Source organism: Pseudomicrostroma glucosiphilum (genome assembly GCF_003144135.1).
Source record: "Pseudomicrostroma glucosiphilum strain MCA 4718 unplaced genomic scaffold BCV69scaffold_9, whole genome shotgun sequence".
Classification (NCBI taxonomy): Eukaryota; Fungi; Basidiomycota; class Exobasidiomycetes; order Microstromatales; family Microstromataceae; genus Microstroma; species Microstroma glucosiphilum.
The window spans coordinates 433,814-453,646 of NW_020289921.1; the positions used below are offsets into that span (position 1 = coordinate 433,814).

Sequence of the window (19,833 nt, forward strand, 5' to 3'; positions counted from 1 at the left end):
TGCTCAAGGTCTCATGGGTGGAAGAACCTCTCGAATTTCATGAATGGACGATGATGTGCGGCCTTCAAGAGCTCAGCGCAGAGTCTAGATTACCCTACGCGCCTGAGCCAATTGGATTGGTAGATACTACAAGCTCTGACTTTCAAGCATGGAACTCAGAGACTCTGCTGGGGGCAGGTCCTGCACCCCACTTTCCCTCTCGGGTCGTATGTGCTCTGGCCACGAAGCAGTATCTCGGAGATCGCATCAGCAGTCAAGTCCCGCCTCATCATCTTGTCCACATTCACATGGAGCTTGCTGAGCAACTTCTCATCCTCGCAAGTCATGGATACCATTATCGTGATCTGAATGAAGGCAACATTCTCCTTTTGAAGGGGTCTGAGAAGACCCTCCTTATCATCGACATAGGCAATATGCGCAAGAACTTGAGTCCGCGAGGAAGGTTGGGGCTGACGGACGCAGAGGCCATCATCGATAGAGCCATCGACGATACGAGGTCGGCCAACGAATTGTTTCTGCCCACCTGCTATCTTCATCTCGGACTTGCGATCACGGAGTGGAACGCTGCGCTCGCTTTCGCACGCGAGGGCCCCCACCGCCCTTCCTACACAGGTGCCAGTGGAAGCCGTCCAAAGGTATTGAAGAAAATCGCAAAAGCGCTCTGGTAACATCGCACAGCACTTAAAGCAGTGGCCATGCACAGTCATCGCTACATCGATGACTTGGAAAGTGCGGTATACCTACACTTCTGGCGGGTGAGTGAGCTATGTCGCCTCTCGGCATATTGGAGGACCTGACTCACCCTTGTTTCCCTCTGTCTCCCCCTGCCCTCTTCACCGCAGACGGCCAATTACTATGGTATGACCGTACAGCTGCTGGCAGAAATGATGGAGCTCCTGAAGAAGAAGCGAGACCCGTGGGGGTACAGCGTGGTGACCTGGAAGCATGTGAGTAGCCCTGGCAGGCTTCTGCGTGAGAATTGCTGACCGTCTGTGCTACTCTCATCACGTCTCTCAGAACTTGATGAAGTATTGCAGCAAGGCGAGCGAAGAATGGATCCAATTGATGTGTGACTTGCGGACCGCTATACTCGACGCTCGGACAGAGCTGAATGTGGCTCTCGCAGATGAATTCGAAGCGAAGGACGAGCTCCAGTTCGACTGCTTGGAAGTTGACCTGCTGACGCGCTCTTGGGACCCGAGTGTGGATGTAGACCACATGATCTACGAAATCTTCGAGAACAGGGGCCTACTGAAGGAGACTGGGCTCCATCCGATCGAGAGGGAATGTTTCGAAAAGTGTATCAAGTTGCTTAGGGAGGCAGAGATCAAGATGGGAGCTGAGGCACTTTCGGCCTAGACCTCCGCTCTTGAAGGAATGAGTCTGCCTGTTCGATGGTAGACGATGTGGCTCTTGTGGTGGCCGCAGTCCCAGCGATTCTCCTGAGCGCGCTCAGCTCCATCCTACTTTCATCGCTTGCAGGTGCCCGCACCATCGCATGTACTCCCTCTTTCCTGCATCAGTCAGACGCACTTTCGACACGACGAGGTCGAATGCTGCCCCACAGCGCTACGCTACAATTAGGGCAATTGTATATTCCTCCATCTACCACTTGACCCAGAAAGGGAAGACGCCTAGTCGAGATGTGGGGAGGCCCACGCCATTGCCACATGGTAGACGATGACCGCCTGGGCGCTGCTGTGGCTGTGGCTGTGGCTGTGGTGGTGCTGCCCCGCGTCTTGTGGCTGAATCTGCCTCCACATGCACCCCGCCTTGGCAGCACCGCTTCCCGCCTAGACACCGCAATGGACACTGCCATGACGGAGTAGACGAGGAAGATGCCCACCAGTCGTCTTGATCCTTCAGCCAAGAACGCACCTTGTTCCCCTCTTCACCTTCTCGCCACCCACTCACCCACTCACACCATGGCAGCTTCCACATCGCAGCCACAGGCAGTCACACTCCTCCTCTTGGACCGCGTACTAGCAGCTCAAGAGTACGAAGGTCAGACTGTCCCCCTCGCAGTCGGCACCTGCGCTGTAGATCTCGTCTCCCTCTCCTCCACCGTGGAAGATGCCTATCTCTTACTCAAGATTGACGCAGATGCACAGGGAAAGGAAAAGGCAAGGGATGGATTCGAGATGATTCTCAGTACGGAACAGATTGTAGAGTTGCAGCCTGGAGGACAAGGAGGCAGCAAGTACAAGATCCAGTCGTCCGAGGTGCAGGGGGCGACTATCTCCCTGACGCTCCCACCGGGAAACAAGGATGAAGAGGCATTTCAGGAGATCATCGAGCAGTATTGTGGACTGCTCCGTGCGGGAAGTAATGATAGGGGCAGGGTTGAGCTAGTAGATGAAATGGGCAATGGTGAGTAAGCTCTGCTACAGTGGTAGTAGACTGAGAACAGAAGACTGACAAGTCCTTCCTACCCATCTTACTCCTCTCCTTTAGTCATTGGATCACTCGACCGATCCATCCAGCCTTCGCGCTCATCCGAGAAGCTGCAAGGCGGTGCAGGAGCAGGATCTGATCTGCTGCTCATCCACGACGACGACGACGACGCCTCGAGCTTCTACTCTAGCAGCGAAAATTATCCTTCCACCACTTCTGCTGGACCCACCACTTCTACCACGAGCAACACGACGGGTGCTCCTCCTGTCACACAGGCGTCTGCACAAGAGAAGGACTGGCTCATCAACGGCGCCCAATACGTCTCCAAGGGCCTCATCGGCGTCACTGGCTGGCTAGGCGGTACAGTCGAAAAGGGTGCCAATCGCTACACCGCGGGCAAGTCCGGCAACGCCCCTCAAAGCGGCTCGGCCTCTCCCGCAGGCCAGCAGTACCTGGATGAAAAGTCCAGCACAGGCTACAATGCCGAAGCCCTCTCTACCGACTATCCCGCAGGGGGACCAGGAGTGGCAGGTGGAGCAGGCTCCGGCACCTCTACACCGAGCGGGGCTAGGAGCAGCAAGACGAATGTGCCCATCCATCCCTCAATCGCAAAGGGTCTCTCTGCCCTCTCCTCCGGCTCAGGTCGAGCCGTATCCCTCTCTGGATCAGCCCGCAAGATGATCCTCGACACGTCAGACAGTGCAGGTCGTCGCATCGGCGGTGTGCGTAGTTCCACCAACAAGGACGGCACCCCTCGTCAGCCTGGAACAATGAGGACACAGCTTCAGCGAGGTGCCACGGCGGCCAACATTGTCCTCGAAGGCTTCGACACGGCCGTTGGTGGTCTGCTGAACTCCGTTGGCGCTTCAAGTGGAAAAGTAGTAGGACACACATTTGGTGCACAAGCAGAAAGTGCTTCGGGACATATTGGTCAAGTAGGCAAGAACTGCTTCTTGGTATACAAGGACGTGAGTGGTGTAAGGCGTAAAGTCCTTTTGAAATTGGCGGGGGGTACACTTAAAGGACGGACTGTGGATGGACAGGAGATTGAGATTAGCGCTAGTCCGGAGCAGGGAGTGCAGGGAGGAGACGCAATCAAGACTGACTATGCGCCGCCGGGGTCGACATCAGGAGCGGGGGGTAATACCGCCAGCTATGGCACCCAAAGTCAAAGTGATAGCACCACTAGTGGTCTCAGCAGAGGACAAGGCAGTCTCGGCGGTGCTGGTCTGGGGTCAGGCGTAGGGGGAGGAACTGCAAATGCAGGAATGGGCGTGAGTGGGAAAGTGCCCGCTCCTGCACTCACGGGAGCGAGCACTACCGCTGGTCCACCCGGATATAATGAAAAGAGGTGAAGGTGGAGATGCGCGAATTCAGCATCGTTGGGAGGATTATTGGGAAGGGGAGGTGTTGATGGGAAGGGAAGAAGGGTCGAGTGAGTCAGCTCTATCAAAAGGCATGGTGTCGCATCGCATCGCAATGAACTCATTCACATCATGGCCTACAGAGCCGCTCTCGCGTCATTTAAATCTGCAAAGACATGTACAAGACGCCACGTTTGGCGATCAATTCCAAAAGAATTGTTGGTAATTGTACTAACTAGTGTGACAAGTTTTGCTTTATACAGTGAAATTCGCTGCTGCTGGCCTATTCGGTTGCCTTTCCACTCCCTCTTGATTCCCCTTCTCTCTCTGTCACTCTCTTTTTGCCGCCCCGGCCCGACCGCAACTTAGTCGGACTGTTCTCCCTCCTCGTCATCGGGCTTCTCCTCCCTCCGATCCGTAAGCTGTGTAAGCAGCGCCAGGAGCTCACTCATGTACTCGTAGGTCCTGCTAGACGTACTAGTCCTATGGAGCAGTGCAGAGACAATGTAGACGAGCTTGAGCACAAGGCTCTGTCCATTGGCCGCGAGTGCGTCAAAGGGAAGCGTGGCGACGGCTTCACTGAAAAAAGTGCGTGCGGCCTCTTCGATGTCCTTGCTCGCGTCGTCCTCTTCTTCTGGGTTCACCTCGCCCGATGCGAGCCGTAGTCGATTCAGATGACCCTGTAGCTGCTCTCGATAGTCGACGAGGACGAAGCGAAGCATAGCCTCCGTCACGAGGATGTTAGCTCGGCAGATGGCGAAGCCGCTCAGAATGGGGAAATGGCTTTGCGAGGAAGAGGAGATGGGAGGTGGAGAGGGACGAAAGGAGACGACTTGATCTCGAGCTGCATTGAGTTGAGCAGCAGAGGGCGTATGCGCACTACTGTTGTCCACGGTTTGCCCCGAGGGGACAAAAGGAGGCAGAATACTACCGCCCAGGGTAGGACCGCCAGTCGTTGGTGGCCCCCAACCCATGGGAGAAGCAGCTGCAGAGCTCGAGCCCTGACTAGCACCATCCAGTGCGACGGGCAAGCCATTCTCATCGAATGTACCAGTAGGCCAAGGAGCAAAGGGCAAATTGACAGGAGGCAGCGTGGTGCGATCCTTGCTCTGACCTCCGACCCCTCTGTCCCCACCAGGGCCAGTGGTATTGCCCAAGAAGCTACCCTTGCGGGCGGCTGTTGTGCCAGTCATCCCAGCTTGCGGGAGGTACATTGAGGGACCGAGGTCAGGCAGAATGTCACAGGGACGTGGAGGCGGTTCTGTATGCTCGAAGCTGGGATTCAAGAGATCTCCTGGCATCTCACTGACTACCTCTTGGATCCGCCTCAGGATCGATGAGGCATATCTGAGCTTACTTCGAGCTTCGTCGACACTCGTAGGAGGCCTTCGTCGGTCCTGAGAAAGGTAAGTGGAATCATTAGTTGAGCGAAAGTCGACCTTCAGCTTGCAGACCAACTACTTGCCACTCACCGCTCTGATATTCTCCACTAGACCGCCCATGATGATGTGCAGCTTGCTCACGGTCTCAAAGCCGCAGAGGATGCTGGGCCCACGCTCCGTTGGTTGAGACGCAATCTTGTGCGGAAAGATGTGGTCGTCGTCTACCGCTACAGGGATCTCCACTCCCACCCATTCACCAATAGGAAAGCTAACAGGCTCGTCGCTCAAGATGGAGATCGTCTTGTCTGAGCCGTTGATGAGGTGAGCGACTCTCCTCCTCAGCTGACGATCGATCTCTGAGATCTGCGGAGGATTTTGCTGAGCTGCAGAGACGGCGGCGGCATCTGGCGAAAGCTTGGTCTCATCGTGGAGATGAATGGAAAAGGCGGTCCTCACCAGCTCACCGTGGACGGCATTAGCTGCAAAGGTTCGACCTGTAGAGCCCATATAGATGTGGGTAGTGTAGAGCGTGGCGCAAACCGTGAGATTCGGCTCAAACCCATGAGAGTGGCGGTCCAGCTGCATCCTCCTACTCGTCAGATGGCAGATTTGATGCAGCTTGCGGTAGAAAGGCCAAGGTGCAGGTATGACAGATCGAGGGCACTGGATCAGGGTATATGCTGTCAGACTGAGGACAAAGGACAGAAAGTCGTCGTCCCTCTCGTCTCGACGGGTAATGAGATCGTGACTGAAGCTTGGCTGGTGTACGATGGGCATGAGCGGGTAAAGGTGGTGGAAGTATAGACTGATGACTGACAGAAAGGTCGCTCTGGGAGCAATGTCATCGATACTCCGCGGTCGATCGATGGGCGCCGCAAAGATCTTCCCCAATTTGCTCGACCCTCGAGACGCCTTGGCAGAGCCCTTGTCACTACTGACTGACGGTCTCTGATCCAAAGTTGGTGTCAAGGGTATATATGCTGAATACTCGGTCTGCCCAGAGTAGCTTGGGCCAGAAGGCGCAAAGACGTTCTGAGTTTGACTTCTGGGCGTGCCCGCTCCATAAGTCGAGCTAAGAGGTGAGGGATATGTGGACTTTCCGAGATTTTGGAGGTCGAACCTGAGCTGCTGCTGCTGCTGCTGGGGCGTGTGCTGCGAAGTAGGACTCGGCTTAGCTAGCCAATCGATGGGTGGCAGCTGATTTGTGGAATGCTCCGAAGAGGCGTGGGATGGCGAGGGCCCCTGAAATGGTGGCCTGCCATCGTCTGCGTGCATGAGTGGAGGCAGAGCGCCTTGAGACGTCGAGGTCTGTCCATGCGATAGACCGTAATTGGAAAGCTGATACGGATTGGGTAGAGGATTGTCGAAGTGTGCAGACATCTGCGCGGCCTCGAGGAAACCTTCCAGAGATCCTGGTCTCGCAGAAGGCCCTTGTGGTAGCGCCTGCGTCGAGCTAGAAGCCGCGGCAGCAGCCTGAGGACTGGAACCCATTGCAGCGAGACTCTTCTTGGTGACGGTTCGCTCTGCAGACGATGCTGGAGACTCAGAGGCCTGACCGGCCTGGGACTTCCCTTGACGAAGGCGTTTTGAGGAGCCTGACCCCCCGTTTAGGCTGTTCAAGAGGAGGTACATTATCAGCGATGCCGTCTGCTGCGAGAACTCCACAATAGGACTCACTGTGTCTGCGGACCTGGTCGCTTGGGCACATAAGACCAAGTACAAGGTACAGCAGCTGTTCTACACTGCATACATCGATTGTCTGGCTGGTTGGCAGCTTCCCCTTCCGGCCTGACACATTTGGTCTTGCGGGAGCGACAGAAGTCGCAGCTTTGTGGACGCTGTGAGACCACACACAGAAGAGCTGTCTGATCAGTCTATGTCGGGAGGACCACCTTCCATGTCCATTGCAGCTTGGATGAACTCACCTTCCGCTTGATGGGCCTGCCTGTATTGTCCACTAGAGGCCTTCCATCCGGAAGGGTGGTGACCATGTCATCGTGAGAAGCGTCCGCGGCGCTCTCCCGTGTAGCCTCCATAATTGGCTTCGCTAGCCAGCCTGAGGCCGACGCAGCGGCAGGCTCAGCTCCCCTGTAGGGACTGCTGGCCGGGAGAAGAGTGGGGCAGTAGGTGTAGCGAGTCTCAAGGGTAGTGGTGGTGGTACCTCACGGGGCGCGAACAGGGTCCAGAAGAAGAGGTCACGGGGTAGACGTGTCCGAGGAGCAGAGGAGGAGGGAGTTGCCTTCAGCGCGCGCGGGATGACTGAAACAGAAGGAGGGGAGGAAGAAGTATGAATGAGAGGAGAGGGTATGAATGGATGACGTCCAGGTGGAATGAGCTGAGGACGACAGTCAGACGACGGTGAGGGGCCCAGAGTGAGTGAGCGACTTCGCAAGGCCCGCTTGGCCTCGCAAACGCGGAAAGGAAGACACGATCGATCGCAGACGCCGACGCAGCACGGCCCCACACACATACGCTGCACCCAAGGCGGGACCAGCGCTCAAGTCCTCGTTCGTGTCTTTGGGGACCCGCTGGAATGATAGGCGGACGAGAACCCCTCCATCGAGCCTCACACGTCTGGCTCTCATCGAAATGCATTGTACAACAAGTGACAGGGGACCACAATGAGTACGAGTCAGGCTCCCATCCTCACCTACCACGTCCACCTCTATCGAAAGTACACCGAGCGAACAGAGCCAAGACTGTCGTCCGGATCCACATTCTCCGCACCGCCATGAGACGGCAATCGGATCGGCGCTTTCATCTGAACCTGGAAGCTCTTCTGCTCCCTCTCCCTCGGCCTAGGCGCAGGTGAAGAGGTGCTAAAGCTCTTGCGCACATGACGACTACGATTGTCCGCTCGTAGGCCCACACCGAGGCCCAGGCCGGCTGCTGCTTCGATGGCTTCCACGGCGGCAGAAGAAGACGATGAGGAGCCCAGTCGCTTCCGTTCCGACCTCGTGGGTGTCTCGCCGGCACCTTCATTGGTATAAGCCTTGCGCGAGAGAGTAGGGGACCATTGAGAAGGCAAGAAGATGGGCGAGGAAATGTCGCCTCTCTGGCTCAGGAGCCTGCGAGGTACATCGCCGCCGGCTGCGGGAGAAGAGGCCCGGTCTGCTCCTTGCTCCATGGACATAGAGGAAGAGAGCCAGGGTATGGCATTTGTCTTTTTCGCAGATGTCCGCGTGCCGCTGGGTGAGGTCTTGGCAGATGCTGGAGACGTTTGAGCCAGTCCGAGCTCTACATTGGCCGTTGAGAGTCCGTGGTGTTGCATGAGGTATCTAATGGGGCACGAAATGGCATGACCAGAGACCTGTCAGTGTCCGCATCGCCATCTTCTCCTCATGCAGATGCAGATGTCTCTCATACACACCTTGTAAGCTCCTGCCATCCACCGCCCACCCGCACCATGATCGTCCGTGATCTCAAGATTCTGCAAAAGCACAGACGTGGGTCTGGATGTCCGACCCAGTACTTTCCACTGTGGTCCTCGTAAGTGGCATTCCCCGATGGCTTGACCGCCTCGATCTTGACGGGCACCGACAACCGGTTGATGGTTTGGGCCACGGCAACGTCGAGTTTGCTCTTTGGGTTTGCTCGGTAGCTATTTGGTCGATCTGTAAGCTTGGGAGTGGCAACGGACGCAGGCCGTTTCCGAGCAGCGGACGTCGAAGGCTTTACGGAGGGCGTTCGCGGAGTTGAGGTCCCCATGCTGGAAGGCCGGGCAAAGGTGCTCGGCGCTCGAAGTCTCGAAGGCGTAGGTGTGCCGAAAGGATCACTGCCGAGAGCGGCCCTTGGCTGTGACGCAGTAGGAGTCGCCGGAGATCCTGTGATACTCGTCAGACAAGTCCTTGCTGCAACAGGTGCTCTGGGAGTCGCTGGTCCGGGGCTTGCAGAAGACCGACGCCGAGGCATCTGAGTCACAGCAGCTTCTTGATGTTCCAATGGTGTCGTCTTGTGTGCACCAGACTTCCTTCGAAGTGCCCTCAATGCCGTTGCGGTAGGCTCCTGGTTTGTGGAGGATGTCGAGCTGATCTTTCTAGCCCGAGGAATCGAAGATACTGAGGGAGCTGGAGACACTGACGGACGGGCGGCAGCAGATACGGCCTTCGAAGCCGGTGCCGCGGCCGCACTGACCGTGCTTGTAGTGGAGAAGCCGAATCTGCTTGACATGCTCATGACGGGCGAAGGAGGCAAAGAGGCGCTGCTGCTCCCCCGTGAGGCAGTGCTTGCCAAGGAAGAGACGCTCGAGCTTCTCTGCAAGCCTGGATTCAGGACGTCACTAGCCATCTCGGCCATGTCTACATACGAGCGGTTGATTTGGGCCAGCCTCTCCTTGACGCGAATATCCTGGGAGACAGGTGCAGCTGCTTGCTTTGCCTGTTCCAAGATGGGCTCCAGAGCTGCAAGAGCTGCACGGGTGCGCTGTGCATAGCTGAGATTGAGAGCCAGCTCACTGTCCTCACCATTGCGCGCACTCTGAGGGGTATAGCAAGGGGTTTTCGAGGCAGAGTCTTCTTCCTTCATAGAGTGGGCATTCGGAGGCGACAATGCACGCAGGTCGTCATCGAAAGACTCGTTGCCCGCCTGATCCAGCAGATCCAAGAAGGAGGCAAGTGCCGCCTCGCTCTCTGCCGCCTTTTCAGCAAAGATTGTCAGCAGCTTGAAGCGGTTGACTTGCTCCTCTCTTTGCCGCGACAGAGCCTGCAGATTCGCACCAGCCGCTTCTGCGCTGTGCTGTTGAAGAATTGCTTCGACTTCTCCTCTGAGCTGCACCCACTCATCTTGCACACGTCTGCTTTCCTCGTTGGTGGGAAGGTCCAGGAAGGCCTTCATCTGCGCCAATCCATCGACGATGGTCTGGATCTCGACTTCCCCGCCACTCAGCTTGGCGGCAAGGTCTGCAATCTTGGGTCCTGCAGCTGGGACTTCACCGGGCGCAGGCGAATTGGGCAGAGATCCTATGTCTGCTGGGTGTGGCAGCGACGGGGCCGACCTGCTTCGTACTACGTCTGCAGAGCCTGCAGAAATTCGGAAACGTCCTTCGAGATCCGCAGATAGGGACGAGACACTTGACTTTGACCTCGATAGCTCACTAGCCACATACAAAGGCTGCCCTGAATGAATTGGGCTGTCACCACCTTCTGCTAGTATCACTCCATCCAAGCGTGCCAGCAACTCCTGCACTGCTGAGGCAATTCGCGCCGCGTCTTGTTGTGCTTGAGCGACAGTAGACGAGCTCTCGCCAAGCGCCACAGTGTCTTGCAGTAGCTCAAGCGCACTCTTGACCACCTCGAGGCGGATGGACAGCTTTTCTTCAGCATCATTCCTTCGGTTGCCCAGCTCTGAGATAAAGGCGCGTAGAGGTAGTCTGCGGCTCGCCTTTGACTCCAGCACTTTTGTGAACGACCTCTCTCTACGACCAAGCTCTTGCTCACAGTCTCGTACAGCAGCGAAAAATGCCATGTAGCTCCTTGACTGAGCTTGACTGTGTGGCCTCTCTTGCTCCGGCTCTTTAGCGTCAGCGACGAGGTGCTGCTTCGCAGAGCGTCGAGGTGTGGTCGGAAGGCAAGGTGATGGGAACGTGAGGCTTGCGCTCGTTGAGGGATCCGTCGAAGGCCCATTGGGCCTCTCGGCGTATTGACCGTCATCATGCCCTCTGTTGTCCACTATACTCTGTGCCGGAGATGGGCTCGAGACTTCGGCATTGTTCATCGCTGGAGGGAGTATGGCAACCGTGTGATCGATCTGGCCTTCCTCTCGATTGCGGACGCTCGCCTCTTGGCCGACTTGATCCCTCGATTGTTCGTCGACCACCGCTTTACGCAAGCCCTGGAGGGCGTGTTCGATCTCTTGCTGTTTCTGAGCCAGAGTGAGGCACCACGTATTACTCGCATTTTGAACGTCACTGTCGCTAGAGGAGAGCAGAATTGGTTTGCCCTCGACAGAGAGTGAGCTGAGGTCTGGCGCCGGGCCAACCAGCGCAATATCTCGGATTTGGGATGCTGTGAAGTGCGCAATGGAAGCTTGAAGTTCTTGTACCTCGTACTGCACTTTGTCAATCTCGTCCGTGGATTCCAACGTATCAGAGAGCAAGAGGAGACATCGGCTCTGAACATGCTCAGCATCCTGGCAAAGTCTGTCGAAGTGATCTTGCACCAGCGCAGCGCACTCTGCTTGGTGCGTGACGGCTGCCGCCCACTTTGCGAGTTGCCGAAGCTGCAGGGATTGGGCACTGAGATGCTCGCATCGCTGCCTCAACACATCGATGGTCTCGGGTACAAGCGAGCCAAGTGTGTGACCTTCGAATGCCGCCAACGAGGCGAGAGCGGCCTCTGAGGCTGCAAACGGGGGGTTGCCAGGACCGGGATCAGGATCTGGCGTGAGAAGTGTTCTGCTGCTTTTGCTCAGACTGAAGCGAGAGCTTTCTGCAACCTTCGCCCAATGCATGACGTCAAGTCGCAAGTCTGTCTCGCCGTTTGACAAGTCTCTTTGAATCCTCTCAATAAGCTCCAGAGCCTGTACCAGTGACACTGTCTCAGCCAAAGAAGTCTTGGTGGACACATTTTGTGCAGCCCATGCAGCACTCGCTTCGTTGGCTTGACGCTGTTGAGCATCGGACGCAAAGCCTAGCGACCTGCATTTCAATAAGGAATCGGTGAGATCGGCCTGGGCTGATGCAGCTTCTCCCTCGACTGTGATGAGACGGATTTGTAGCCTCGCAACTGCATGAGAGAGACTGGGAATCGGTGATGTATCTGGTAGAGCGACTGTCTTCGAGATGATCTGGGCGGCCTCCTCTGATCTCGAGGAAGAGGTAGACTTCGCTGGCCACTCCGAGTGGCATTCCGTGTCGAGCCCTGAACACGCCCGGACAGCACGAAGGAGGCGGCTCCTAGCTTCTTCAACCTGCGAAGCTGCTTTAGTGGCCTCCTGGTATGCTTCAATGGCACTCTTGGCTCGTCTCGCTTGCTTCGCTGCCGCTACCAGCTCCTGATTCAGTGCATCGACCATGGAGGAATTCAGGTCTTCTTGCGCTGGCCACCTGATATGACGCGGAGCAGGTGGCATGTGATGACGCAGTAGACGCAGGCGACGAGAAGATGTTTCGGTAGCTTCAAGGTAGTCTCTGGCGGCAGGGCCACATACGTCTTCCAACAGTCGTGAGAGCTCGCTGAGCGATTGCGCATAAGAGTGAGCACTAGCGGCCGAGGGTATCTCAGCTTTTGCATGCTCTACGTGCAAGATGAGTATCTTCGCTCGTGATTCAATGGAGCGAATCTTCTCACGTACCTCATCTGCTTTCTGCCATTGCTGAAGCACATTGCCGAGGAAGTGCGATTGAGACATCATCTCATCAGCCAGGGCATCGATCCTGTCCTGCTCGTCAATGAATTCTTCGGGGACTTGTAGTTGCTCAATGACTGCATCCAGGCAGACGCCAGCACTGGAGACTTGTACCTCGGCGAACTGCTGAATTCTGCCGCAGAGTTGACTGACCTCGCTGACGATGTTCCTGTCGAAAGTCTTGCTGTTCGCAGTCGCCTGGGTGCTGGTCGGCCAGACGTGGTCCTTTGGCGAATCACAACCATGCGGAGGTCCTGCTACCGGCCATTTCGATTTGCTGACGACAATCTCGTTCATCTCCTCGGACAAGACTGCATATGTGGTCCAACAGTCTCTCCTTTGAGTCTCCCAGATCAATCTCGAGAAGTACAAGGAGAGCGACAGAGCGCGAAGCTCGAGCAGCGATCGCAGCTTCTCGAGTGATACAATGGTTTCTAGAGCAACCTCTACGATGTCTGTGTCACTAGCACTCAGCTGTGCCCCATCTGACGCGGCTGCAGAGGTTGAGTGGAGGGCATGGTCAGAGTGCCTAGCCGTGAGCCGGTAGCTTATCGGCGGTAGAACTCACCTTTTGCCATCTTCCTGAGCTTCTCCATATCCTCGGAATCAAATTCGCTGGCCTCGTCTTCGATCTGATCCCTCTCTGCAATCCATTGCTTCACCTCGTCTAGTCTGGCGTCGAGGTCCGACCAGACGGAGAGAAGATGTGCTTCACTGCTTGTGTTCCATACAGGGACGAAATGCGCAAACGGATCTACAGCCGGCCGTGAACCGAGGAGGTCAAGGTGGGACTGTATGTGTGCTCTGCCCTGAGAGAAGCGACTGAGCTCGGCAGTTTCCTGATCTGTCAAAACCGAAGCGGCCATCCTAGCGAGGCGTGAGATCGGGATGGTCTATGGTCGTAGCAGGCTGATCATGGTCGTCCGAGTGGCTGCCCCGCACTCAGTCGTAAGCTTCGGAGGCCGCAGCCACGCGGTGATACTGTAGGGTGCGAGAACGAGGCTTGCTCCGAGTCAGACCGACTTCGATGCTGTTCGGTGAGACGCAGATTCGCGGGAGCAAGGGTGAAAGGTGGGATACGGAAAGGGGCAGGGCATGGCTCGTGAGAATGTGTGTGTCGGAGTTTGCGCGACAATTCCGGCGGTGTTGGACTCTGAGGCGCGAGGCGGCGGATGAAGGCTTGGACTATCCCGTGAGCCTCGTCGAGTGTCATGGTGAAGAGGAACTAGGGGTGACAGATCACGACAGGAGAGGCAGCAAGCGCCATACTGCAACTCGGTCCCATGCCATCGACCCAGGTACGATGGTGAGAGTGGACTGGCCTCCCCGCGGCGTCCCCGTGACAGGTCAGGGCAATCAACATTCTGTAGCGGGCGGGCAATTCCTAGTAGCAACGCGTCCAGACGGGGTCGCCTGCTGCTTCCACCCAGATCTGCGGGCGTACCGCAGAATGCAAAGCCTCGGTACCAAGGCCCAGACTTGACTTGTACCTCCTCCTGCACGCCATCGCGACTTGACCCTACGATCGCTGCGTCTGGCTGCAAAAGATCGCAAGGCAGCATAGCATACACGCCTTCGCACCCAGCCAGGCTTTCACCACACTTGCCCATCCACACACACACTCACACACTCGTCGAGAGAGCCGTATAAGTACACTCTGCCCTGGCCCAGTGTCGCCCTGATCCTCCTTCCCTCTCATCCCTACCACTCCCACTCTCTCCCACCTCACCTTGTCCCATCGTACTGCTCATAACGCGACTTGCCTTGTCCACGCCCTCACTAGCCCACTCCTTCAGACATCGTCAGACATCAATCCTCATTCGCCCTGCCATCCTTGGAGCCCAGACAATCGACTTCACTTCATCACAAGAGTCAACAGCCCACCATGATCCGACCAGCAGGAGGGACCTCACTCCCACTTCCATCCCCAATGTCCTTGCCACCCAGTCACCTTGGTCCTGGCGCCCCAGTGCAGCCTGCTTTGCAGCCATCTCACATGCTCACTCCTCACGATCTGGCTCGATGGGTCACCATTACCAATCTACCTCGAGAGGGTGAGTAGATTGTCCCTTGGACGCCAGAGGTGTTGCCATTGAGAATGCCTGACCTTCCCACCAATCCCCTCCCCCACCTGCTTCCTTCCCAGCTAATGAGGCATGGCTCCGCATGGTCTTTGCTCGCATCTGTGAGACCCTCCATAGCTTACCGAGATCTATTTTCAAACGTATCGCTCCCCGTACTGATACTGCCAACCACCTTTCTGCTCAACCCGCCCTTTCAACAGGCACTGTGCAGAGCGTAGAGCTCAACCCTCTCACTGGGCCCGGTGTGGCCTATTTGCAGTTCGCCTCACCTGACCATGCTCGTGCTGCTCTCACCATGGACGGCTATGTTGCCCTTGGCATTACTCTGTGAGTCCCAAACCACAATTACGAATACTGCCCAGTGCCGTCGTGGAAGTGCCTTCGAGCTGACTTGACTGCTCTTTCATCCCCTTGCGGACCTCCTCGATCATTCATCTCTACAGTCGTGTCAGCCCTGGCAGGAACACTACCCTCCAAAACCTCTCCATCTTCGGACGTAAGGACAGCATGCACACAGCGTACAGCCCCACCCTCGTCGGTGATGGCAGCCTGCCCCCCGGGACTACCCCATCTCGTAGGAATGGATCGCTCTCGCTTCCTAATCATCGCATCTTGGAGCAAGCTCAATCGCCACCTCACAAGAATCTCTACATACTCAACTTGCCGCTTGACGCTACCAGCGATCAGCTTGCCGCTCTCTTCAGTGCTCACGGCACCGTAGTACACTGCGTCATACTCGCCATGCTCGATGCTCAGGCTCGCCGACGAGGGTTCATCGACATGTCATCCCCACAAGAGGCAAAGGAAGCCATCGAGTCTCTCAACGGCTTCGTATGGCACGGATACCCCATCGAAGTCTCCTATGCTATCGTGCAGCGATCTGGTGGTCCTCTCAGTGGTCCCAACATCGTACGAAGAACGGTACCTCGCTCTCGCTGGAACTGTGGACCTCGTCGACAACCCGTTCAGCCTTCTGCGTCTCCTTCTCCCAGCAGTGGAAGCTCCGAGAGGTCTTTCAACCCGATCATCACCGATGGCATGGCCAGCTCTGGCAATCGACTTCACGCAGCCAACGGTCCGGAGACTAGTGTCTGCATTGATCCTCACAGTGAGTTGCTGTCGTCGCTACCTCTCAACAGCTACTCAACAGCTACTCTTCCTGACGCTGTTTCCGCTCTATCTTGCACAGCTATCTTCGTCACCGGCCTCGACCCCGTTGGTGAGCAGAAAACACTGTGCTACCGCACACTACCTTTGACTTGGCCTTGTCGTGACACTCACGCGTTTCCTCACTTGCTACCCGCTTCCTCCCGTAGCTATTCTGGACGATGAAGACTTCGCCAACAGCTTGCGACCTTTTGGCAAGGTCGTTGCTTGCTCACTGTCTCGCGACGTCAACGGCATGTCGCTCGGTTACGGAGTCGCTTCTTTTTCTTCGTCTGCTGAAGCAGCTAGTGCCCAGACTGCTCTCGATGGCAAGATTCAGAATGGTGTCCAGCTCTCTTGCAAGAAGTAAGTCTGCACGTCGACCATCGATGGGACACAGCTGTGATTGTCGCTCACACAATGGCCTGTCCCGGACTGCTGCTCGCTTTCAGTCTTCATTACACGCGAATGCCGTCCACTTCTCCACAGATGCCTCCACTCCTCAGTCTCAGCTCTGTGGGCGGCCTCCCAGAGCGACTGATGACTCCAACGAGCTACACTGGTGGTGCTGCGTCTGCTCCCCTCTGCGCAAGCAAGAGTGTATCTGACTACTGGACCCGGCCTGATGCTACGCCTTCCCCATACGCCAAGGAGTTTCTTCCCCTCAATCGGAGCTTCAGTGACAGTCAGCACAACCCTCACTTGGCTCAACCCGTCTACGTTGGCTTCGACCTGACTCCTGCCAGCAGCCCAGAAGACAGCCGTGATGACAGTGGCGTCACTCAAGCCTCGATGAAATTGACTACGCCATCCGAGTCTCCCGACATCGATGCCAAGAAGCTGTCGTGCAACAAGGAGGGAGCCGTAGCCGCCATCAACAGTGTCTCTGCCGATGGACTGTGGGACCCCATCTTCAATGAGGCTAACGGCACTGCCCGAAGGGCTCACGGCGAGCAGGGCACCGGTGTCCCGTCTTTCGGGCCCATCGGCTCTAGCCCACCGAGGAAGGAGATCCAGCCTCTTTCTGCAGACAACATGAGCAATGCAACTAGCGGGCTGGGCCTGTCGAGCCTCTCACTTGGGTCTGGGGGTCGGGAAGACCATGCCGCTTGAATTGTGCGCCCCAAGAGGTGCTTAGAGCCTCCGTCGCTTACTATCCATCAACATCTCGAGACACAGCTTTACTACTCTACGATAACAAGCACCACGTTCTTTCTAGGATACCCCCCTTCCATCGATCCGATCTTGGTGGAACTTCGTACATCGGCTGGCACTTTTGATCGTCTTGCATCTTCGGCAAGTCATGAGGTCGCCGCGACCACTTTCGTCGTCATCTGTGCTCCCTCTCACCCATCGCATGTCGGTATGCTGTCCCTCCGTAGGTCATCATCGCTTCGTTCGATCATCAACACCACAACATTCCCATTTCGTCAACACGTTCACCATCGTTCATCTCTGTCCTCACGCCAGTACCATTAGAATTCTTTACGGCAAGCAGACATCTCCATCTTCGTAGACAAGCAAAACTCCCAACCTGGGACCACCATCTCAACATTCCCGTCGCTCCCATCCGAACACAACGCTGGCTATCTTTAGCCCGCCAATGCCCTCCTCAGTCCCACCGTTCTCTCTCTCCCTCTCATGATCGTCTTACGTTTTGTTCCGTTCATTACGACCGAAAATACAAAAAGCAAGTCTGTGCATTGTTGCCCGTTTCTCGTCTGGACTTTTTGGGTTTCGTGCCCTTCACTGGGATGTGTGAGCTACTTTGCGTGTGACTACGTTTCGCCTTCACTCTAGATGCGATGCGAAGATGAGAATATGGTATTAATCAAGACTAGATGGATGACTGACTGACTGATCGACTGATCGACGGACTGACCAATGGCGGCCTCGGGACTGGAAGCGTGTGAAACAAGTTGGACAACAAGACGAGGATCACAGGCATGATCTAATGGAAGTAGCCGACCAAAGGAAGGAGGACATCGAGAGGAGCACGATCGTCGAGATTGGACTTGGGGGGCGCGCCTTGTGGGACTTTGACCCATCTCATTTCGCCCGCCTGCCTGCCTGCCTGCCTGCCTGCCTGCCTGCCTTCCTGCCTATCCAGAGCGGCTAGCCTCTACTACCGCTATCGCTCTTCCAATTCCTTCATATCCTCAAATCAACCTTCTGACCACAAGTCCACACAGCAGCAGTACCACTGTCAAGATGGCACGATCGAGTTGCGCCACCCTCGCTTCAGAGCGTGTAGGTCTCCTGGGAGCGGGAAGGTCCTCAGCGGGTACCCCGCGTCTGATGAGTGGGAGAGGAGGTAAGGGCTGCCCGTCTGGAGAGGTGTCGGGTCCGCCTGGTGGAACGGGCCGGAGAGTTGCGGGAGTTGGGGGTGGGATGGAGAGAGGAGGCGGTTGAGGTGCTTGTAGTCGAGGAGAGTGTTGACTTTGGGAAGAAGGAGGAGGAGGAGGAGCTCGCTGTAGTGGTGAGAGGGAGGAGCTGTGGGCTCGAGGCTGAGGAGGCGTCGGCGCTGGAGATTGATTCGTGACTTGGCCTCGGTACGCAGGCGTGGACTTTGGCTGGTCACCAGAGAGCGTAGAGGATCCAGAAGATGCGCTTGGCATGGAGTGTCGCGAGGTAGATGAGGCCTCCCTTTGCATGCTTTGATCCGCTGGGAGGAGACTAGCGCTACTGCCGCCGTCATCTGGGAGAGCCGTGGCAGCGAGACTCGAGCTGCTAATAGCCTGTGGTAGCTCTGAGGATACGCTGGCTAGCATAGCCGAAGCCGATGCAACGCCCTGGCCCTGTTCGCTCGGAGAAGCTGCCATTGCTTGACTCTGCGAAGCCTGAGCAGCTAGCCCACTACCAGCCGCCTCCGTCCCGCCTTCAGCATGCTCCCCTCCCTTCCCTCCAGCAGCATCTACCACTAGGCCTTCCGGTAGCTCCTCCTTCTTCCTGCTCTTGTCCGGATCTCCATCGGGCAGAAGCTCCACATTGGACTTGCCACAGTCGGAGCAGGTCCACCCGCGAGATTTCTTTGCCAGACGGATCCGCTCCTCAATGGGGTAGTCTACCGAGGCGACGCCTGTAGCGGCCTCTGCTCGGGCACTCATGAAGCCTTGTACTCCTAGCAGAGCTGTGCGGATGCCCCATGCTGGCTGCCACATCGACTCGTGGTACCCAGTGAAGGTGAGACAAATCTGAAGGAGAGAAATGGGCGGGAAGGGGAGATCAGACTTGGCTCTCACGATATCATGCCAGCTATACTGCATCAGCAGCTCACCTTTTTGTTACATTCCCACCTGCCATTGGGGGTGAGGAGCATCAAATCGGGAGGCCGGAAGGGATACTCCACGGGCAACAAGACTCTGCCATGATACAGCCCCTCCTCGAACTCAGTTCCGCTAGGCCCTCGAAGCGTGAAGTGCCATTCAAAGATGTTCGACTGCCAAAGCGAGGACGTAGAGAGCATGAGTCAGCAAGATGAGCCTGGTTTGGCTGCCTGCCTTTGCCTTGCTGCAACTCACCTCGAGAGGTCTAGCCTCGTACTCATCACTGCCATCCGCCTCGAGCTCTCTAGCCTCAGAAAGGATCCTTTTTACGGCAGACGACTTCTTGTTGCTACAGACCAAGGGAGGCATAGACGGCGAGGTGTAAGTGCAAGTCTACTCTGATTCTGAATCAAGGAGTCAGGGAGGATTTTCCGACACTTACTGGCTCGTCGTCGTCGCCATTGCCAGGGACTTGAAGAAGGTTAGCCTTGTGCGTGTGTGGCTTGCCTTGTCAGGTAAGGAGAATTGGTGGTGATGATGCAGGGAGCGTGACACCCGCACGAGAGAGAGACCTCCTTGCGGGTGAAGGATAGCGACTGCGTGAAGTGCGACTGGTGACTTCCAGAGGTGTGAGGAAATAGAAGAGATGTGTATTGGGTATCGAAGTGGCAGGCGTGGGTATTGATCATCAGTGAGGGGCAGCCGACGTGGAGCATCAAACGGAATGGCGGCCCGACCACATCTCGCTTCGCCTCTCCACACACCCCACGCGGGGAAATACAGGCCGATGACAACAGGTTGAGTAGTTTGGGTATAATTACAATGGTGAAGCAGAGCAAGACACAGCAGTATT

The 19,833-nt window shown here is 56.4% G+C and overlaps 8 protein-coding genes across 8 annotated transcripts; 4 read left to right on the plus strand and 4 right to left on the minus strand.

The window, feature by feature from the left end:
• The first annotated feature begins 14 nt into the window (after positions 1–14).
• Positions 15–754, plus strand: BCV69DRAFT_283576 (hypothetical protein). Its single transcript, XM_025492761.1, has one exon. The coding sequence runs from the start codon at positions 414–416 to the stop codon at positions 666–668; it is 255 nt and encodes an 84-aa protein (XP_025347207.1). The 5' UTR covers positions 15–413; the 3' UTR covers positions 669–754.
• Positions 755–880: 126 nt separating this feature from the next.
• On the plus strand, positions 881–1,619 carry BCV69DRAFT_283579 (hypothetical protein). The gene has a single exon (XM_025492762.1). It carries the CDS (start codon positions 1,024–1,026, stop codon positions 1,357–1,359), a length of 336 nt encoding a protein of 111 aa, XP_025347208.1. The 5' UTR covers positions 881–1,023; the 3' UTR covers positions 1,360–1,619.
• On the plus strand, positions 1,617–4,000 carry BCV69DRAFT_313249 (hypothetical protein). The gene is made up of 2 exons (XM_025495013.1): positions 1,617–2,370; positions 2,455–4,000. Exons 1-2 carry the CDS (start codon positions 1,839–1,841, stop codon positions 3,747–3,749), a joined length of 1,827 nt encoding a protein of 608 aa, XP_025347209.1. The 5' UTR covers positions 1,617–1,838; the 3' UTR covers positions 3,750–4,000.
• Positions 4,001–4,123: 123 nt separating this feature from the next.
• BCV69DRAFT_313250 (hypothetical protein) lies at positions 4,124–7,176 on the minus strand (the record flags this gene model as incomplete). Its single annotated transcript, XM_025495014.1, has 4 exons — positions 4,124–5,155; positions 5,231–6,752; positions 6,818–6,978; positions 7,066–7,176. The coding sequence occupies 4 exons, from the start codon at positions 7,174–7,176 to the stop codon at positions 4,124–4,126; spliced, it is 2,826 nt and encodes a 941-aa protein (XP_025347210.1).
• On the minus strand, positions 7,038–7,707 carry BCV69DRAFT_217569 (hypothetical protein). Its single transcript, XM_025489795.1, has one exon. It carries the CDS (start codon positions 7,608–7,610, stop codon positions 7,188–7,190), a length of 423 nt encoding a protein of 140 aa, XP_025347211.1. The 5' UTR covers positions 7,611–7,707; the 3' UTR covers positions 7,038–7,187.
• Positions 7,708–7,712: 5 nt separating this feature from the next.
• On the minus strand, positions 7,713–13,548 carry BCV69DRAFT_283583 (hypothetical protein). Its single transcript, XM_025492763.1, has 3 exons — positions 13,053–13,548; positions 8,511–12,978; positions 7,713–8,418 (listed from the first exon to the last, which is right to left on the minus strand). The coding sequence occupies exons 1-3, from the start codon at positions 13,348–13,350 to the stop codon at positions 7,806–7,808; spliced, it is 5,379 nt and encodes a 1,792-aa protein (XP_025347212.1). The 5' UTR covers positions 13,351–13,548; the 3' UTR covers positions 7,713–7,805.
• Positions 13,549–14,369: 821 nt separating this feature from the next.
• Positions 14,370–16,827, plus strand: BCV69DRAFT_299801 (hypothetical protein; the record flags this gene model as incomplete). The annotated part of the gene is made up of 7 exons (XM_025494370.1): positions 14,370–14,538; positions 14,631–14,669; positions 14,769–14,895; positions 15,012–15,676; positions 15,758–15,787; positions 15,885–16,080; positions 16,167–16,827. 7 exons carry the CDS (start codon positions 14,370–14,372, stop codon positions 16,825–16,827), a joined length of 1,887 nt encoding a protein of 628 aa, XP_025347213.1.
• Positions 16,828–17,516: 689 nt separating this feature from the next.
• Positions 17,517–19,682, minus strand: BCV69DRAFT_260849 (UBC-like protein). Its single transcript, XM_025490686.1, has 4 exons — positions 19,423–19,682; positions 19,236–19,329; positions 18,992–19,153; positions 17,517–18,908 (listed from the first exon to the last, which is right to left on the minus strand). The coding sequence occupies exons 1-4, from the start codon at positions 19,440–19,442 to the stop codon at positions 17,874–17,876; spliced, it is 1,311 nt and encodes a 436-aa protein (XP_025347214.1). The 5' UTR covers positions 19,443–19,682; the 3' UTR covers positions 17,517–17,873.
• Positions 19,683–19,833: the final 151 nt, after the last annotated feature.